General features: G+C 37.1%; 1 protein-coding gene across 1 annotated transcript; it reads left to right on the top strand.

Annotated features, from left to right (window-relative positions):
- Positions 1–10,486: 10,486 nt before the first annotated feature.
- EV154DRAFT_594835 (uncharacterized protein) lies at positions 10,487–13,409 on the top strand (the record flags this gene model as incomplete). Its single annotated transcript, XM_051606981.1, has 4 exons — positions 10,487–10,522; positions 10,691–10,778; positions 11,793–13,374; positions 13,397–13,409. The coding sequence occupies 4 exons, from the start codon at positions 10,487–10,489 to the stop codon at positions 13,407–13,409; spliced, it is 1,719 nt and encodes a 572-aa protein (XP_051454366.1).
- Positions 13,410–15,730: the final 2,321 nt, after the last annotated feature.

Here is a 15,730-nt window from a genome sequence, read left to right as displayed (position 1 = left end):
TTCGCCAGCCGTACTCCCATTGATCTCAGAAACTCTCGAACGTTTGAACCAAGCCAAGATATTTACCAAGCTTGACATGGTAGGTGCGTATAATCTCGTTCGTGTCACCCCAGGTGATGAATGGAAAACTGCTTTCATCTGCCGCTATGGCCACTTCGAATATACGGTCATGAGTTTCGGTCTATGTTCCGCCCCTGCTACGTTCCAAGCCTTTGTCAACGATGTTCTCAGAGAATACTTGGACCAGTTTCTGGTTGTATACCTCGATGACATCCTCATGTTCAGCGATAACCAAGAAGACCACGACAACCACGTTCGCCTCGTAATACAGAAACTCCAAGATGCTACACTTTCCCTCAAGTTAGAAAAATGTGAATTTAATGTATCCACCGTCAACTTCCTAGGCTTCGTCATCAGCACTAACAGAATATCCATGGACCAAGAGAAAATTATGGCTGTATCCGAATGGAAACCATGTCGCAATGTTCACGATATTCAAGTATTTCTAGGGTTAACCAACTTCTACCGTCGTTTCATTAAGGACTATTCCAAGATGTGTACACCTCTTACATCACTCCTCAAGAAAGACGTCAAGTTGGAATGGTCCCCCCAAGCAAGTCATGCCTTCGAGACACTCAAGTCAGCTATTGTATCTGATCCTATTCTTCGTCACTATGACGCGGACCTGCCATGCCTACTTGAAACTGATGCGTCAGATTATGCTTTAGGTGCTGTCTGTAGCCAGACCGACAAAGACGGTAACACACATCCCATCGCCTACTATTCCAGGAAACTCTTACCAGCCGAGCAAAATTATCAAGTCTATGATAAGGAGCTCCTCGCCATCATTGCCGCCTTCAAGCACTGGAGACCATACCTCGAATTCTCACGTCAAGCCACCATTGTTCTTACGGATCACAAAAATCTGGAATACTTCACCACCACTCGCGCCCTCAGCCGACGTCAAGTCAGATGGGCTGAAGTATTAGCAGACTATAACTTCATCATCAAGTACCGACCAGGAAATCAAAATGGTGCCGCCGATGCCTTATCTCGGAAAGATAAACCCTTTTTGGAGGGAGGTGAACTCCGTAGTACCACTTCCATGACACTATTAGACCCAAGTAAATTCATGATTAACGCCATTACTCAAGCACCCTTAACGATTGAAAACAACGACATTCTACAAACCATTGTCACGGAAATTCACGATGACCCCCACTTTGGCCCCATGTTGTCACTCATTAAGAAAGACCCCCAAGACTCAAGCATACCCAGCAACTATGACTTCAATGACAACATTCTCTTCTACGATGGTTTAATTTGCGTACCTGACAACCGAAGCATCAAGAAACAGATTCTAGAAGAATGCCATTGTAGCAAAAGTAGGTTTATAGAGGATAGTTTTGCAGAAAAAAAGGTAGAAAAAAACAATAGGATCAATTAGAATTCTTGTCAGAGTTTATTGATGTTAAAGTTAACTGAAGATTTAAGAAGAGGAAAAATAAAGAGTATTTATAATAAATGGAATGGACGAGGCTGAGGATACTACTCTTAACAATATGAGTATGCTATCAATAACAATATCTATATTGGACAATTAGTGCTACGCATAGTCAATAGAGAAATAATAACAATAACATGTCTTAAGTTTGGACATTGGTGTTACGATACCGTGACACTTTAAAATAGTGACCGGCTTTAGCAAATTCCTTTTTATGCCTGATCATGATTTAGCTATCATTTATCAGTAATGATGAGATATGAATTTATTATATGTACAATCTATATGTGTGATTTAGCACAGCCATGACTCCCCTTCAGCCGGTCACTTTGGCATAGCTAAGACTCACGACCTCGTATCACGTAACTACTTTTGGCCAGGTCTCAGGAAATACATCAAGGACTACGCATCAGGTTGTGAAATTTGTATTCGTAACAAAAGTACACACCACAAGCCCTACGGTCTCTTGTCACCTCTACCCATCCCAGAAGCACCATGGTTATCTATCTCAGTTGACTTCATCACACAACTTCCACCGTCCAAGACCTTCACTTCCATTAGTGTTTTCGTAGACCGCTTTTCCAAAATGGCTATCTTTGTACCCACGTTTGACGAAGTAAATGCAGAAGGTACAGTCCAACTATTCATCACCCATGTGTTCTCGCAATTTGGTATCCCCAACGATATTGTCTCCGACCGAGGTGTAGTGTTTACATCCAAGTTTACCCAAGCTATACTCAAGTCACTCAACGTCCAGCAAAAACTATCCACTGCATTCCACCCACAGACCGATGGCCAAACAGAACGTATAAATTCTATCCTCGAACAGTACTTGCGCTGCTATATCGATTACCAACAGTCCAATTGGAGCGACTATCTACCCATTGCCCAATTTGCGTATAACAATTCCAAGCACTCTTCCACGGATACATCCCCATTCTATGCAGTTTACGGCTATCACCCACGCTTATCTGTTTCATTGCCATTGTCCAACAAAGATCAAACACCAGCAGATGTACGAATCAAGAATATCCACGACCTCCATGAAGACATGCGCTTTAACATTGCTTTAGCTCAAGAAAAGCACGCCATGTTCCACGATCGTAATGTACTCCCAAGTCCCAAGTACAATATTGGAGACAAAGTATGGCTCTCCACCAGGAATATCAAGTCCCAAAGGCCAACCAAGAAACTAGACTACAAACGACTAGGCCCATTCAAGATCATCGCCAAGATTGGTTCAAGATCGTTCAAGTATTATAAATTGGTTGTTGGTTTAAAGTGGTTTAAGTAGGAGTTTGTAAAGTTTATAGTGAGCACCAAATCAAGTTATTAGATCTGATTACGCCTTTTTATGTGTAGTAGATTAAAGTAGACTTTAGGAAAGTAGTAATACTGTTTGAACTTTTACGTCAAATTGAGTATGAGTATAAGAAATCAATAGTTTTGATTTAGGAGGATAGATAAATTATGTCTTCAAAAGTAGAAGAATAATATATAAGAGTTAAGGGATGGTTTACTTAGACTGTTTGAAGTATGTATGTTTCTTTTTTCAGATGTCTACTATACAAGGTCTAATAATTTATAGAACGTTTCTTTTGACAGAGGTTTTCTTATAAATTAGAATAAACAAAATAGATGGGGGAACTTAATCTCGACTGTTTAAAGTATGTAGGTTTCTTATTACAGAGGTTTACTATACAAGATCGAATATTATACTGAAGGTTTCTTATTACAGAGGTTTTCTAGTATATATGTATTTAAGTTTTTATGAAGTGAAGTTTTTATTACGACTGGTTGAAGTATGTAGGTTTCTTATTGCAGAGGTTTACTATACAAGATCGTGCTATATATTGAAGGTTTCTTGTTAAAGATGTTTTCTAATATATAAATAAAAGAGAAGAAAAAAAGAAGAAAATAAAAAAAGGAAAAGAATATAAAAAAATAAAGAGCGATAAACGACTCTGAAGGAAATAAGTATTAAATTGAGATAAGAGAAGTCTGAGGATTTATTTATGAAAAAAGTAAGGGATATTTATATTGGTAGGAAGGACTTGTGTCACCACATGGTTGAAATAGATAAGGGTTGTTGCTGTGGCACGAGACCGCAGGCTGGATTTTTACACAAGTTAGAACTGCCCCATACCATGCGTATTCACCCAGTGTTCCATGTCAACCTACTGGAACCATACCAAGAAGACAAAATTCATGATAGACAACCCAAGCAACTACCACCTGATATAGTTGATAATCACCAAGAATATGAAGTAGAACATATTATCGATTCACGTATCCACCGAAGACAACTCCAGTACCTAGTCCATTGGAAAGGCTATAACGTCATGGACCGTACCTGGGAACCACTCAAAAATTTAACTCATTGCCAAGACTTAATAAACAAGTTCCACGTCAAGCATCCAAGTCGCCCAAACACTTTCGCCGGAGCTCAAGCCTAGAAAGGGAGGTCATGTCATGAACCACGTACTTTGCACTTTGCCCCTGACCACGAATCCCCGACTATTGGAATGTTCTGGAATCTCATGCTGAGATTCAACAACCCCAGTGTCCAGAACCTTCCAGGACCTTCCAAGACTATCCACGCAACGAACCTCCGCTTCCAAGAGATTAGTAATCATGACTCGTTTCCAAGCATCTCCGACGCCAAGCAATTAGTAATCATGACTCATGGGTTTCGGCCACGTAAGCTGAAACCAACACTAAGACTAATTTAGTACGCCAAGACATTCTTAAATGCAAACCCATGTTATCTGAAAAAATATAAATACTCCCCCTTTCCATTGCCTTCCCCGTTCCACGTCGATTATCTTGTATCCTTCCCCTTCCCTGTATAATCTATTACTATTATTAAATACTTTATAAACCACTCTTCCTTTGTCTTTGTATAACTAGTAGGTATCTTCTGATATTATTGCTATAATATATTCCTAGCCACGTTCCTGACAGCTAGTAACTTTTAAAAATATTACCCTCCCCCAAAGCCCTTGAGAAAATTGCTCATGATGGGTAAGTACAGTATTTAACTTCTCGAAGAAAAAGTAAAGCATCTCTGTCAAGTGAAGCAGACCTCGGTAAGCATAAGAGCCTGGTAGTAAAAAGGCTTATTCACGTAGATGGCACGATAGCAACAGATGCACAAAGTTTAAAATCTGAAATAGTTGGGCACTAAGGTGGGTTAACAACAAAATATTGGGCGACATTTGCATGTTAATCAAGAGATTGTGCGATTGGTTCAGAGATTAAGCGGCTGGTAAGACCCACTAAGTATTAGGAGGTTGTAGAGATTCCTTCATAAATTGTAAGGTAGAAGGTTGGAAGGGTAATAAGTAAAAGGTAAACAACTTGGGAAACCAGAATTGCGTCACATCTAACGAAAAGTAAATGGTTGTCATAGCGTGGGCCAACTTGATTGGAGAATAATGGTGCCATCGACGGAAATTTTTTTTTTCTACTTCAGCTTTTTATTACAGGGTCTGGGCAGTTTTTGAGAGAGGCCTCACTTTTTTTTATTTACAAAATCTCTCTGCTAAAAATTCTCTTATGAAATAAATTGCGTTTATTCCAGATTGTACTAGACAATGTTGTGAGTGAGGTATACTATATGGAACACATAACATATCAATATTTTTTTGTTCAAATCTAAAGTTTCTAGAATGTTTACTCGATGCTTGGTTACTCATTGAAGATTTTTGAATTAACGTAATTACATGGAAGATTTATAGCGTTGGACACGTTGAGGTTTGTAGTGCTTGATGTGGTGACCTAGCAAGGCTATAGCCATATTAGAGCTAACAAAGGCTTATCCATGCTGATACCATTTGTGATATAAGCTTAACAATAAATGTCATAGTAAGAGCATTCCCAACCGTGGATTATTTTTTTAATTAAATCTGGCTCAATTTTTAAGGTTTAGATGTGCGTAATTTTTTTACACCCAACCGTGGATTAAAAAAAAGGATTATTTTTAATAAATCCCACATAAACGTTTAATTAACCAAAAAAATGATTATATTTTATTATTTTCTGTAACTTGTCTGAATTTTTTTTACATTTATCTTATTTACTACAAACTTATTATTTAAAATGTACAACTGCTCAGAATATTTAGAAGACGAATTATTGGATGCTATGATGGAAGACGTTTTGTTCGAAGAGTTGAATACTGTCGAAGTAGAAGAGGAAGTACAACCCCAAAAAGGTTCCGTTATGGGACGCACTTATATCGATCGTGGACACATTGAAGGCCACGATACTCTTATGAGAGATTACTTTTCCGAGACTCCGGTCTATTCCGATGAAATGTTCCGTAGAAGATTTCGAATGAAGCGCGACCTCTTCTTGGAAATTGCTGAAGCTATAAAAAACCATGATAGCTATTTTGAACAAAAGGTGGATGCAGCGAACCATTTGGGGTTGTCTACTTTGCAGAAAGTAACAGCTGCGATAAGACAGTTGGCGTATGGATCAGCAGCAGATACAGTTGATGAATACCTTCGTATGGCCGACTCTACAGCCATGGTATGTCTGAAGCGGTTCTGCAAGGCGACTGTCGAGGTATTCGGTGAGGAATACCTCCGTTCACCCAACCAGGAAGATGTTGACCGTTTGTTGCGTGTTGGAGAAGAGAGAGGATTCCCCGGCATGCTTGGATCAATTGACTGTATGCACTGGGAGTGGAAGAATTGCCCGACAGCTTTACATGGCCAGTATACCGGCAAGAGCAAGAGGCCCTCTGTAATTCTGGAGGCCGTAGCCTCACATGACCTCTGGATCTGGCATGCGTTCTTCGGACTCCCTGGGTCACTTAATGACATTAATGTCATCAATCGGTCTCCTGTGTTTGCAGACCTGGCAAAAGGTGTAACCCCCGATGTCAGGTTTGAGGTGAATGGCAATACCTACACGAAGGGGTATTACCTGGCGGATGGTATTTACCCAAAGTACGCAACTTTGGTAAAAACCATCCCTAACCCGCAAACAGCCAAATCGAAGGTACACATATATTATCTGAAGCTAAACTTGGTTATTTTGATATTAACACAAGACTTTAACGTAGTATTTTGCAACAGGGCAAGAGGCAACTCGAAAAGATGTAGAGCGTGCGTTTGGTGTTCTCCAAGCGAGATTCGCCATGGTTCAAAGACCAGCTCGGATGTTTAAAAAGAGGGATATAGAAACTGTGATGAACTCTTGCATCATTCTGCACAACAAAATAGTGGAAAATGAACGCGGGCAAGGTCTTGAATTGATTTATACTCCTCATTCTGCCACACCTTCATCATCTCGGGAGGAGTTAACATTTGATGAATTCGTTGAGCAGTACTTCTCGATTAGAGATCCCCATACCCACAGCCAATTACAAAAAGATTTAATTGAACATTTATGGCAAAGGAAAGGTAACATGTAGTTACATATGCCGTAAATTAATAAAAACTTAATACATACATACAAACATATATGAAAGAAAATAAACAAAGAACAAAGTTGAAACTTTTATCTAATTTTGAAAACACTGGTAAAAGTATTAAGTATTTATACCAATCAATAATCAGCGAAGCGATGGATGAACAATCATTCCTTCGATCTTGGACAATAGTTGTAGCTATTTCCAAAGTTCAATCGATTTTTTAATCCACTTCAAAATGTATTTTCTTTCTTTAAATATAAACTAATTTTTATTTTATAGATGTTATACCGAATTTTGTAACTCTTAATCTACCTCTTCGTCTACCTCTTCTTCTTCCCCAACTTCTTCTCCCCCTACTTCTACTTCTTCTCTTACTTCTTCTCTTACTTCTTCTGGTACCTCCACGTCACTCCCATCTTCGTCTTTTTCGGCTTCTCTCAGCAAAGATGATTCACTTTCCTTTTGAAGACGACGTTCTTCTTCCCACATCCGAGCCAAAATTCTCTTCTTCTGTACGATCAGTAATTCACGATAGTCAAGATCATCTACGCTGTATATGTCCTTTTTCATAATTTCGTCTTCTCTTGTCATCTGTAACAATCTTATCCTTTCCCTGTTGCATTCAAGCAAAAGCTCGATGTTCTTGGCACTTCTACTTTCACTTGCAGCCTTCAAGCCTTCGCCGCTTGCCAAACGTTTCTCTTTCTTGCGACCAATAGGTCGGACCTCGTCAACGTCATCTTCCACAGCTGAAGAATTTGTTGCCTTTCGCTTTCCTTTGGCTTTGATGGCAGAAACCTCAAGAATCGACTTGAACTTTGGTTCTGAACGAAGAATTTTCCAGCAGTGCCGCAAATTAAATCGCTTACCAACGTCTTTTTCGAAGAGCACGTCTGCTCTGTCAATCTATTTTGATTGATTGGTTGGTAAGTAATCGATAAATTTACATTATAAACAATCATAATAAATATTACTTACCATTTCGTTGGGCCCAGAGCCACTGGGAGAAGGACCGTTTTGAACCTGGTCAAAGAAGTGTACTTTAAAACCAGTTTTTGGATGGTTTTCCATCTGGTATAAAAGCTATCGTCGTCACGATCTACCAATACAGCGGCTTGATTCTTTGCAAAGTTCTCACGAAAGTTGTTCCTGATACCAGCCCAAAGGGTGGCCATTTTTTGTCCATTTCCAACGATTCCATCTTTAGATATGGCAATCCATGATAGACACAGCTGCATATCTTCTTTGGTAGTCCAGTTTGGTGATGACTTGCGCTTGAGAGGATCAGTTGGCATTTTTACTTGTAAAATTTGAAAAATTTATGTGTGGAAAGAAAAATAATGATTTTTTTTTTTGGATTATTTATTGTTCAGATTTAAGCAATATGTAATGAAAATTAAAAAAATAATTAAATCTAATAAAAAATTAATGCACGGTTGGGAATGCTTTTAATTAAAAATTGTATTAGATCTGATATAATCCATTAATCTAATCCACGGTTGGGAATGCTCTAAGAACTATAAGGATATTACATCACAAGTCTAATTTAGTACGTCTGAGAAATACTTAAAATTTAGTTTAAAGCAAAGAGAGTTAAGAAGACTTAACATTTATTAGAACAAGACTAAATTAGTGACTATGTAATAATCGTATACATTTTTGGTTAATCAATGATAACTTCAAGATAGCACTAGAGATATGAACACAGCAGACAGTCTTTTATATAAATACTCGTACATTTCATTTATTAATAAAGGACAATCTTATAAACAGTCTCAAACTACTCCCATAGTCTTTTTATAATTTAAAACCTTACCTTAAAACACAACACTTGATAGTGTATTCACAGGGTTCGAGAGTGTCTTTTCTAGACCTTTCATCTTGATTCTCGATTCATCTCAAAATCAGTATTTGTCCAAGCTCGTTAATAAAACTGCACTGTTTGTAAGCCTATCTTTTATGCTACGTTTGCTCAATTTTGTTAATAAACATCGGGGTCATCTTATAACTTTATTGCTCGAATTACCAGTGCCTCATAGTGTTCGAACTTTTCGAGCTTGCACCGATCTTGCGCCAGTTCGAACGAAGCTCGAACCGAGTTTTTGTACTCGAGCTTGTGCCACTTTTTTTGGGTTCGAGCGAGCTTCGATCGATGCTCGCTCGAAGCTCGCTCGGCTAAAATGTCGATAGTAGTCACTTTAAAGTTTAGGTCCTTGAAAGACTACAGATGGCATTTTCCCTTGATTTTAATCTTTTCTTCCCTTTACCATTTTTTTTTATTTATGCTCTAATAATTCCAATTAAAATGCTTTGGACTTTTATTTAATTGTACAACCAACAAACACATTTACCATAGAAAACGAAACAGTGTTGCACACTATACCCAACTAAGCCAATTTTTTACAGCAACCATAATAACATGACGTAGCAGAATTAATTTAAACTTTCATGTTCAAAAATCCAAATGTATTATAATTATGGATGCAGTAATAGTTTGATTTAATTATCCGAATTTGGTGTTTATAATACTTAATATATGACTCTATCTACTAAATCTTCCATTTAATAATCCTAAATATAATTCTTATTGATACTGTTATATTAAATACTGATAATTTACTTTATGTACAGGCTTGATCTCATATCATCCTTCATACAAGTATAAGACATACATTTAAATTATAACATTGATATGAAAACATTTGAAGGTTACATCAGCCACATTGAGGTGCCACAGCTATCTGAATTAAGAACTACATTTTTCCCTGAATATTGTGCTACAAGACATGCACAGTTTAAGAATGAATGCTATTGTTATTGTTATGGACATCTCATTATGGCCTTTCTATATGGGATCATTACATTGGATTTTTATCTTGATGAATCTACCCACGACCGTCATCAGTACATCTGTGATCAATGTCTGAAATAATGTGTATATAAAGACCCCCTTTTATTTGTTTAATAAAGCCTAAGTTAATTTTTGCAAGTTTGATAATTTTCTTGTTTTTATTTATAAATCTACACCAATTTCCACAGACTCATGGGTTTCGGCCACGTAAGCTGAAACTAACACTAAGACTAATTAAGTAAGCCAAGACATTCTTAAATGCAAACCCATGTTATCTGAAAAGATATAGATACACCCCCTTTTTATCGCCTTCCCCGTTCCATAATCAATTATTATTATTAAATACTTTGTAAACCGTTCTCCTTTTGTCTTTGTATAACTGGTAGGTATCTTCTGATATTATTGCTATTATATAATCCTAGCCACGTTCCTGAAACGCTTGTTAATTATAGTGGTGATGGGAACGCTTGTTAATCAAAGTATTGATGGGAACGCTTGTTGATCAGAGTGATGATTAATCAAAGTGGTGATCGAAACGCTTGTTAATTAAAGTGGGTCATTCTATAATAAGCGATGTGTTTTTTCGTTTTCGGTTTTTTATCTTTACCTCAATTTAGGCAAAAACACACACACACACATACACATACACACACACAGACACACAGACACAAACAAACTATGGAACACCATTTCGAAGAACGCAGAAATGCACTATACAATCTTTTCACTTCGTTTTGTGAAGGTAAAAAAGTTTAGTTGGGATGGGGGTGTGAATCGACAAAAAGGATGTGTGAGTATGGGGGAATACTGACAATTTATTTTTTGGGGGTGGTTGTAGATTTTGCCCATCATGCTCCTTCTACGATTACCAGAATGTTAATTGATAACGACTTTTTTTTTTGGCCTGTAGCCATTACCGGTGAACGAAGACTATCTTTGCTTGAGCTATAACCAGTACAGAGTTCGAATGAGCCAAGTACCTCTTCCGGTCCGTTTTGGTAGGAATAACAGCAAAAAAAATCCATATAAAACATCTGGTATCTATACTAACATGAGAGGTGATTTAGTGAACGTCGTTGACGATGAGGAGGATAAACTTTTGGTGTCTCCCCCTCATCCTGCAGCTCCTTTCGTGGCTTTCCCCCTGTGGCTGAGGTTCTGCCTGTCCCCCCCCCCTCTGCTCCCCTTCCACGTGGCTCTGCTATCACCACCGCCCAACCCTGACTATTTTGCCCGTCAGTATGAAGGTAAGTTTGTCATCATGGTAATGGTTTTTCGATAAAAGTAACCTGCATCTAATGTTGTCTCTCTCTCTAGTTGGTGACCGTTTTCGACGTTTTCCTGGTGAAATTGTTCACGCAATCACCACCACCACGAATTCCATTCGCTTGCCCTTTGCTCGGGTCGCTAGAGGGCAGTTGGAGTTAAATACGGTAGTAAGGGAGTATATTTTTGTGCAAGGAAACATGACCGCTTCACAGGTTCGAAACCTTCTGCTGGCTTTGATCCTTTTACTAATGAATGATGGGGTTCTCACCGTGCGCCAACTCGCTTGTAAGTTGTTTAAAGATGTTTTCAAAATCACCTTAACTTATCTATCTTTATCAAACAAAAATGTAGTGCTGCACTCACCCGACCCAACACGCTCTGAGCTGGAATCGATTCGACTGGCGTTAAAACTTGGAGCCTTTCTTGCTCCAATTGTAGAGGACGTGTCGTATTTGAGAAGATATAAACACTTGATATGTATAATCTTCTCTCTTAAACAGATATTCATATGAGATTAAATCTCAGTACAATCATAATTGTACTGATGATGTCCATCTCGAGATCGTACAGTCACTATATTAAGAATCCGCAATAATTACAAAGAAGCTATCCCGGTCAATTAAGATCCTTCTTCGCTTTTTATCAAATTAATAAAGATCCTTTATTTGTGTCTCATCGACTTTATAAGACTTTATTTAAAATTAACTAGTGAATACCGCTTTTGCCACATTTTTTTCGATGAGACACAAATAAAGATAAGATAACTGCCAATCTCGAGAGTTTAAGATTAGACATAACTCAAGAGACTGGTAGTGATAGAACGGTCGAGACTTCAGAATCTGATCCTACCGCTATGGAGGTCGATGATGATAGTCAAGATCCAAAGAACGAAGCTACTCCTGTTAAACCAAGAGTAACTTCTAAATACGCCCCTGTCCCTGAGGAAAGTGTTGTAGGTAGCACCACCTCTTCGGATAATAAGGTTAATGATCGACTTGATGATCTTACTGTTGCGCAAGCTCGGTATAAGAAAATCAGTAAGTTGTTATCCGAGATGACTAATGAGCACATTGAATTGGCCATTATTCGAGATTTGCCCGATGATCATGAAGATATCATCAAGATTAAGAATAAGATTACAATTCTTAGCACCCACTTAGAAAAACAAGAAAAGATAGTGGCTGCACTCCAAAATTTTGTCGACGCAAATAAGAAAAATTTCGTCAACAATAATCAACATGGTGACATTAGAGCTATGATTCCCTCTGACGATGTTCCTGCATTTGACGTGGATCCAAGCAAGAGTATGTTGCAAGCAAGATCTGATGATAATGATAAGACGATTACACTTTCGGAGTTTATCATTAAATTCAATAGAATGTTTGTTGATTATGGAGTAGACATTGACGAACATTGGTTGTTCTACCTCGGTAAATCTTTTGCCAAGAACACCAAGTTCTACCCATGGTTTGAAACAAACCTTAACTCTGCCAAGAGCGACATTAAAAGTTGGAAACAAGCGGTAGCAGTTTTGGAAAATCGTTTTGACCTTGGAAAACAAGCTAGCGTACACCAGTTGGCTCAGAACCTTATCAAGTTTAAACTTGATAATAATGAATCCTTTATTTTGGGTATGGAAAGATTCAAGCAATTGATGGTAGAGTCGAATATTGTTGAAAATATTGAACTGGCAATAATCTATCAATTCTTAAATGCTTTGCCAACAAGAGTACAAGATGAAGTACACAAGATATTTAAAAAGAAATCATCAACATCCAAGAGTAGTGACATGGAATCCTTGAATTTGAAGAAAATTCACCATTTGCCTTTTGTTTGGGATGAATTCCAAAGATCCGTCGGTACACATATTGCTGATATAGAAACTGTATTAGACAGCTGCAATGAAGACGAAAAGATGAATGCAGTAGAAGATAACGGTGCGAAGAAAAGAAAGTTTGAAGACGATCCTTCTTCTTCCGCCACAGAATACAGAAGCAAGTTGAAGAATAGTGGAAAGTGTACTTTCTGTGAAGAGAAGTGGACTTACAACCACAGATACAACTGTAAGAAAAGAATTGAATTCTTTAGATCCAAGGATGCTTCCTTACAAGACAATGTAAGTAACAACCTAGATGTACAAAATAAATTGGTTGCAGTGATTGGTACAGAGATCTTACCAGACCCTCAAAAAGTCTTGATCGTGGAAAATCCTGCTGCTGATAAAGAAGTTGTTAAAGAATCATCGAGTTATACTAATAATCATGATTTTAGTAACGCTGTACAAGACACAGAAGATTTACACGTTAATTTTGTTAATTTATCATCGTATTATGATGAAAATTTACAGTTATCAGATTTAGAAACAGATAATGAATATAACAGATTTTTAAATAAAGAAGATAATATTTCTTCAGATTACTTCAACGGTTCCAATATAAACAATGATTATCATGTATGTGCTATCAAAGTTAAGAGAAACCAATTAGGAGATATAGACAATGAATACAAATCAGACCACCCTTTTTCTCGTTTTGTTCCAATCACGATAAATTCGGTAGACAGTAAGTGTTTGATAGATTCTGGTGCAGATATTAGTTTATTATCTAAAGCTTATGCTGACAATAATAATATTAAATATCAACCAGTAGATGGTTGCTTAATTGTAGCAGATAATCGTAGAGTACCTAGATTACGTACAACAGAAGCTTTAGCTGTAGAATATGATAATGTTGATTCCGTCATCCATCATAAATTTGATGTTCTTGATAAAGATACATTACCTAATTTTAATAGCAAGACCTTGGACATCTTAGTTGGATGGGATTTAATGCCAAAATTAGGTATCCATTTGACTAATTTGGCTACCAAATATAAAAGCTTTACAACAAAATTAGTTGAAGAACAAATCACTAATGATTCACCTTATGAACCCAATATTACACGTTCTGGTAGTCTAGATGAACAAGAGGCTTTTGATAAAGCTATAGATCCATATTTAGAAGCAAATGGAAGATTAGATAAAAATTCCCTTTGCAATATAAAAGAGGCTGTTTTAAAATTGCCAACACCTACAGGATTCGCTGCTAATATAAGACAATATCCTATTAGTAATGCGCTTAAACCTGTGGTTATGCAGATTATAGAGGATTGGTTAGCTCAGGGCATTATTGTACCAGCTAAACCATCAGGTTGGAATCTTCCTATGACAGTAACTTTGAAAAAAGACCATATCGACGGTGTTATAAATAAGGATAATATTACAAAAGATTTTGTTAGACTCCTATTAGATCCTCGAATGCTCAATGCTCAATTACTGAATAAGGAAAGCCATAATCTTCCATTAATAGCAGATATTCTAGACGCTATGGAAGGTTGTACGGTTTTTAGTACTATAGATTTAAAAAGTGCTTTTAACCAGTTCCCTGTCAATCCAGAAGACCAAATCAAGACTACATTTACAGCTCCAAATAATTTACAATATATGTATAGAGGCGCTCCTTTCGGTATATCAACTATCTCTCAATTATTCTCTCGTGTAATGTTGAATCTTTTTAAAGATCTTCCATATGTCAGATGCTTTGTTGATGATATTGTTATATTCAGCCGTTCTATGGAAGCTCATTTCTTCCACGTTAAGACCGTACTGCAATTATTGACAACTAGTAATTTGCGTATAAATAACAAGAAAAGCCATTTTGCAAAGAAATCTGTCTTTTTACTGGGACACTCTATCTCTAGTGCGGGTCGTAAAATAGATTATAGAAAATTGACCAATCTGGATGATATGAAACCCCCGGTAACACAGAAACAAATACAATCTATACTTGGCTTCTTTAATTATTTCAGAACATATATTCCAAATGCTGCTCATCTCATGGGTCCGCTAGACGAACTAAGATCATATGATACAAAAAAGAATGGTAAACTACCATGGACAGACATTCACCAAAATAACTTTGATACTATTAAAAAGGTGTTACAGTCTGACTTGGTATTATCACACGTGGATACAAACCTTCCGCTGTGTTTAGCCACAGATAGTTCAGATTTTAGTACAGGTTGCTGCTTGTATCAAGAACATATAATTATAAATGACAACAAAGATGAAGTTAAAGTCAAAAAGTATATCGGGTTTATGTCACGAACATTTAACAAACACGAGCGTCTGGCTAGTGTCACAATGCGTGAACTTCTTGGTATTATATATGCACTTAAACAATTCCATAAATTTATTTGGGGTACTAGAGTTAGATTATATACAGATCATAATGCCCTGTGTTACATATTTACACAAAAACATGCCAATAGCATGATAATTCGTTGGTTAGATGTCTTACTTATGTATGACTTAGAAGTAATCCATTGTAAGGGTATATATAATGTACTGCCAGATAAACTCAGTCGTCTATATCCACCTGTGGACATAGAAGAAGAAGAATTAAACGAGATGAAACAGAAACAGCATTTAGTAGCATTTAAGACAAATTATGCCTTATCTAAATCTATAAATAATAGAAAAAGAAATAATGCGTCCTTAACCATCAGTGACGATAAAAATTTAATTCTCAAGATGGTGATCAAAACATGATCACAGATAGAAAAAACATATTTTACATCCAGAGCGGTCAAACCATATGCCAAGATTATTTTACTCCACCAGAAAATGATCGAAATCAACTTT

Source organism: Mucor mucedo, assembly GCF_025094135.1.
Source record: "Mucor mucedo strain NRRL 3635 chromosome Unknown EV154scaffold_94, whole genome shotgun sequence".
Classification (NCBI taxonomy): domain Eukaryota; kingdom Fungi; phylum Mucoromycota; class Mucoromycetes; order Mucorales; family Mucoraceae; genus Mucor; species Mucor mucedo.
This window is presented reverse-complemented; position numbering and strand designations above follow the sequence as displayed.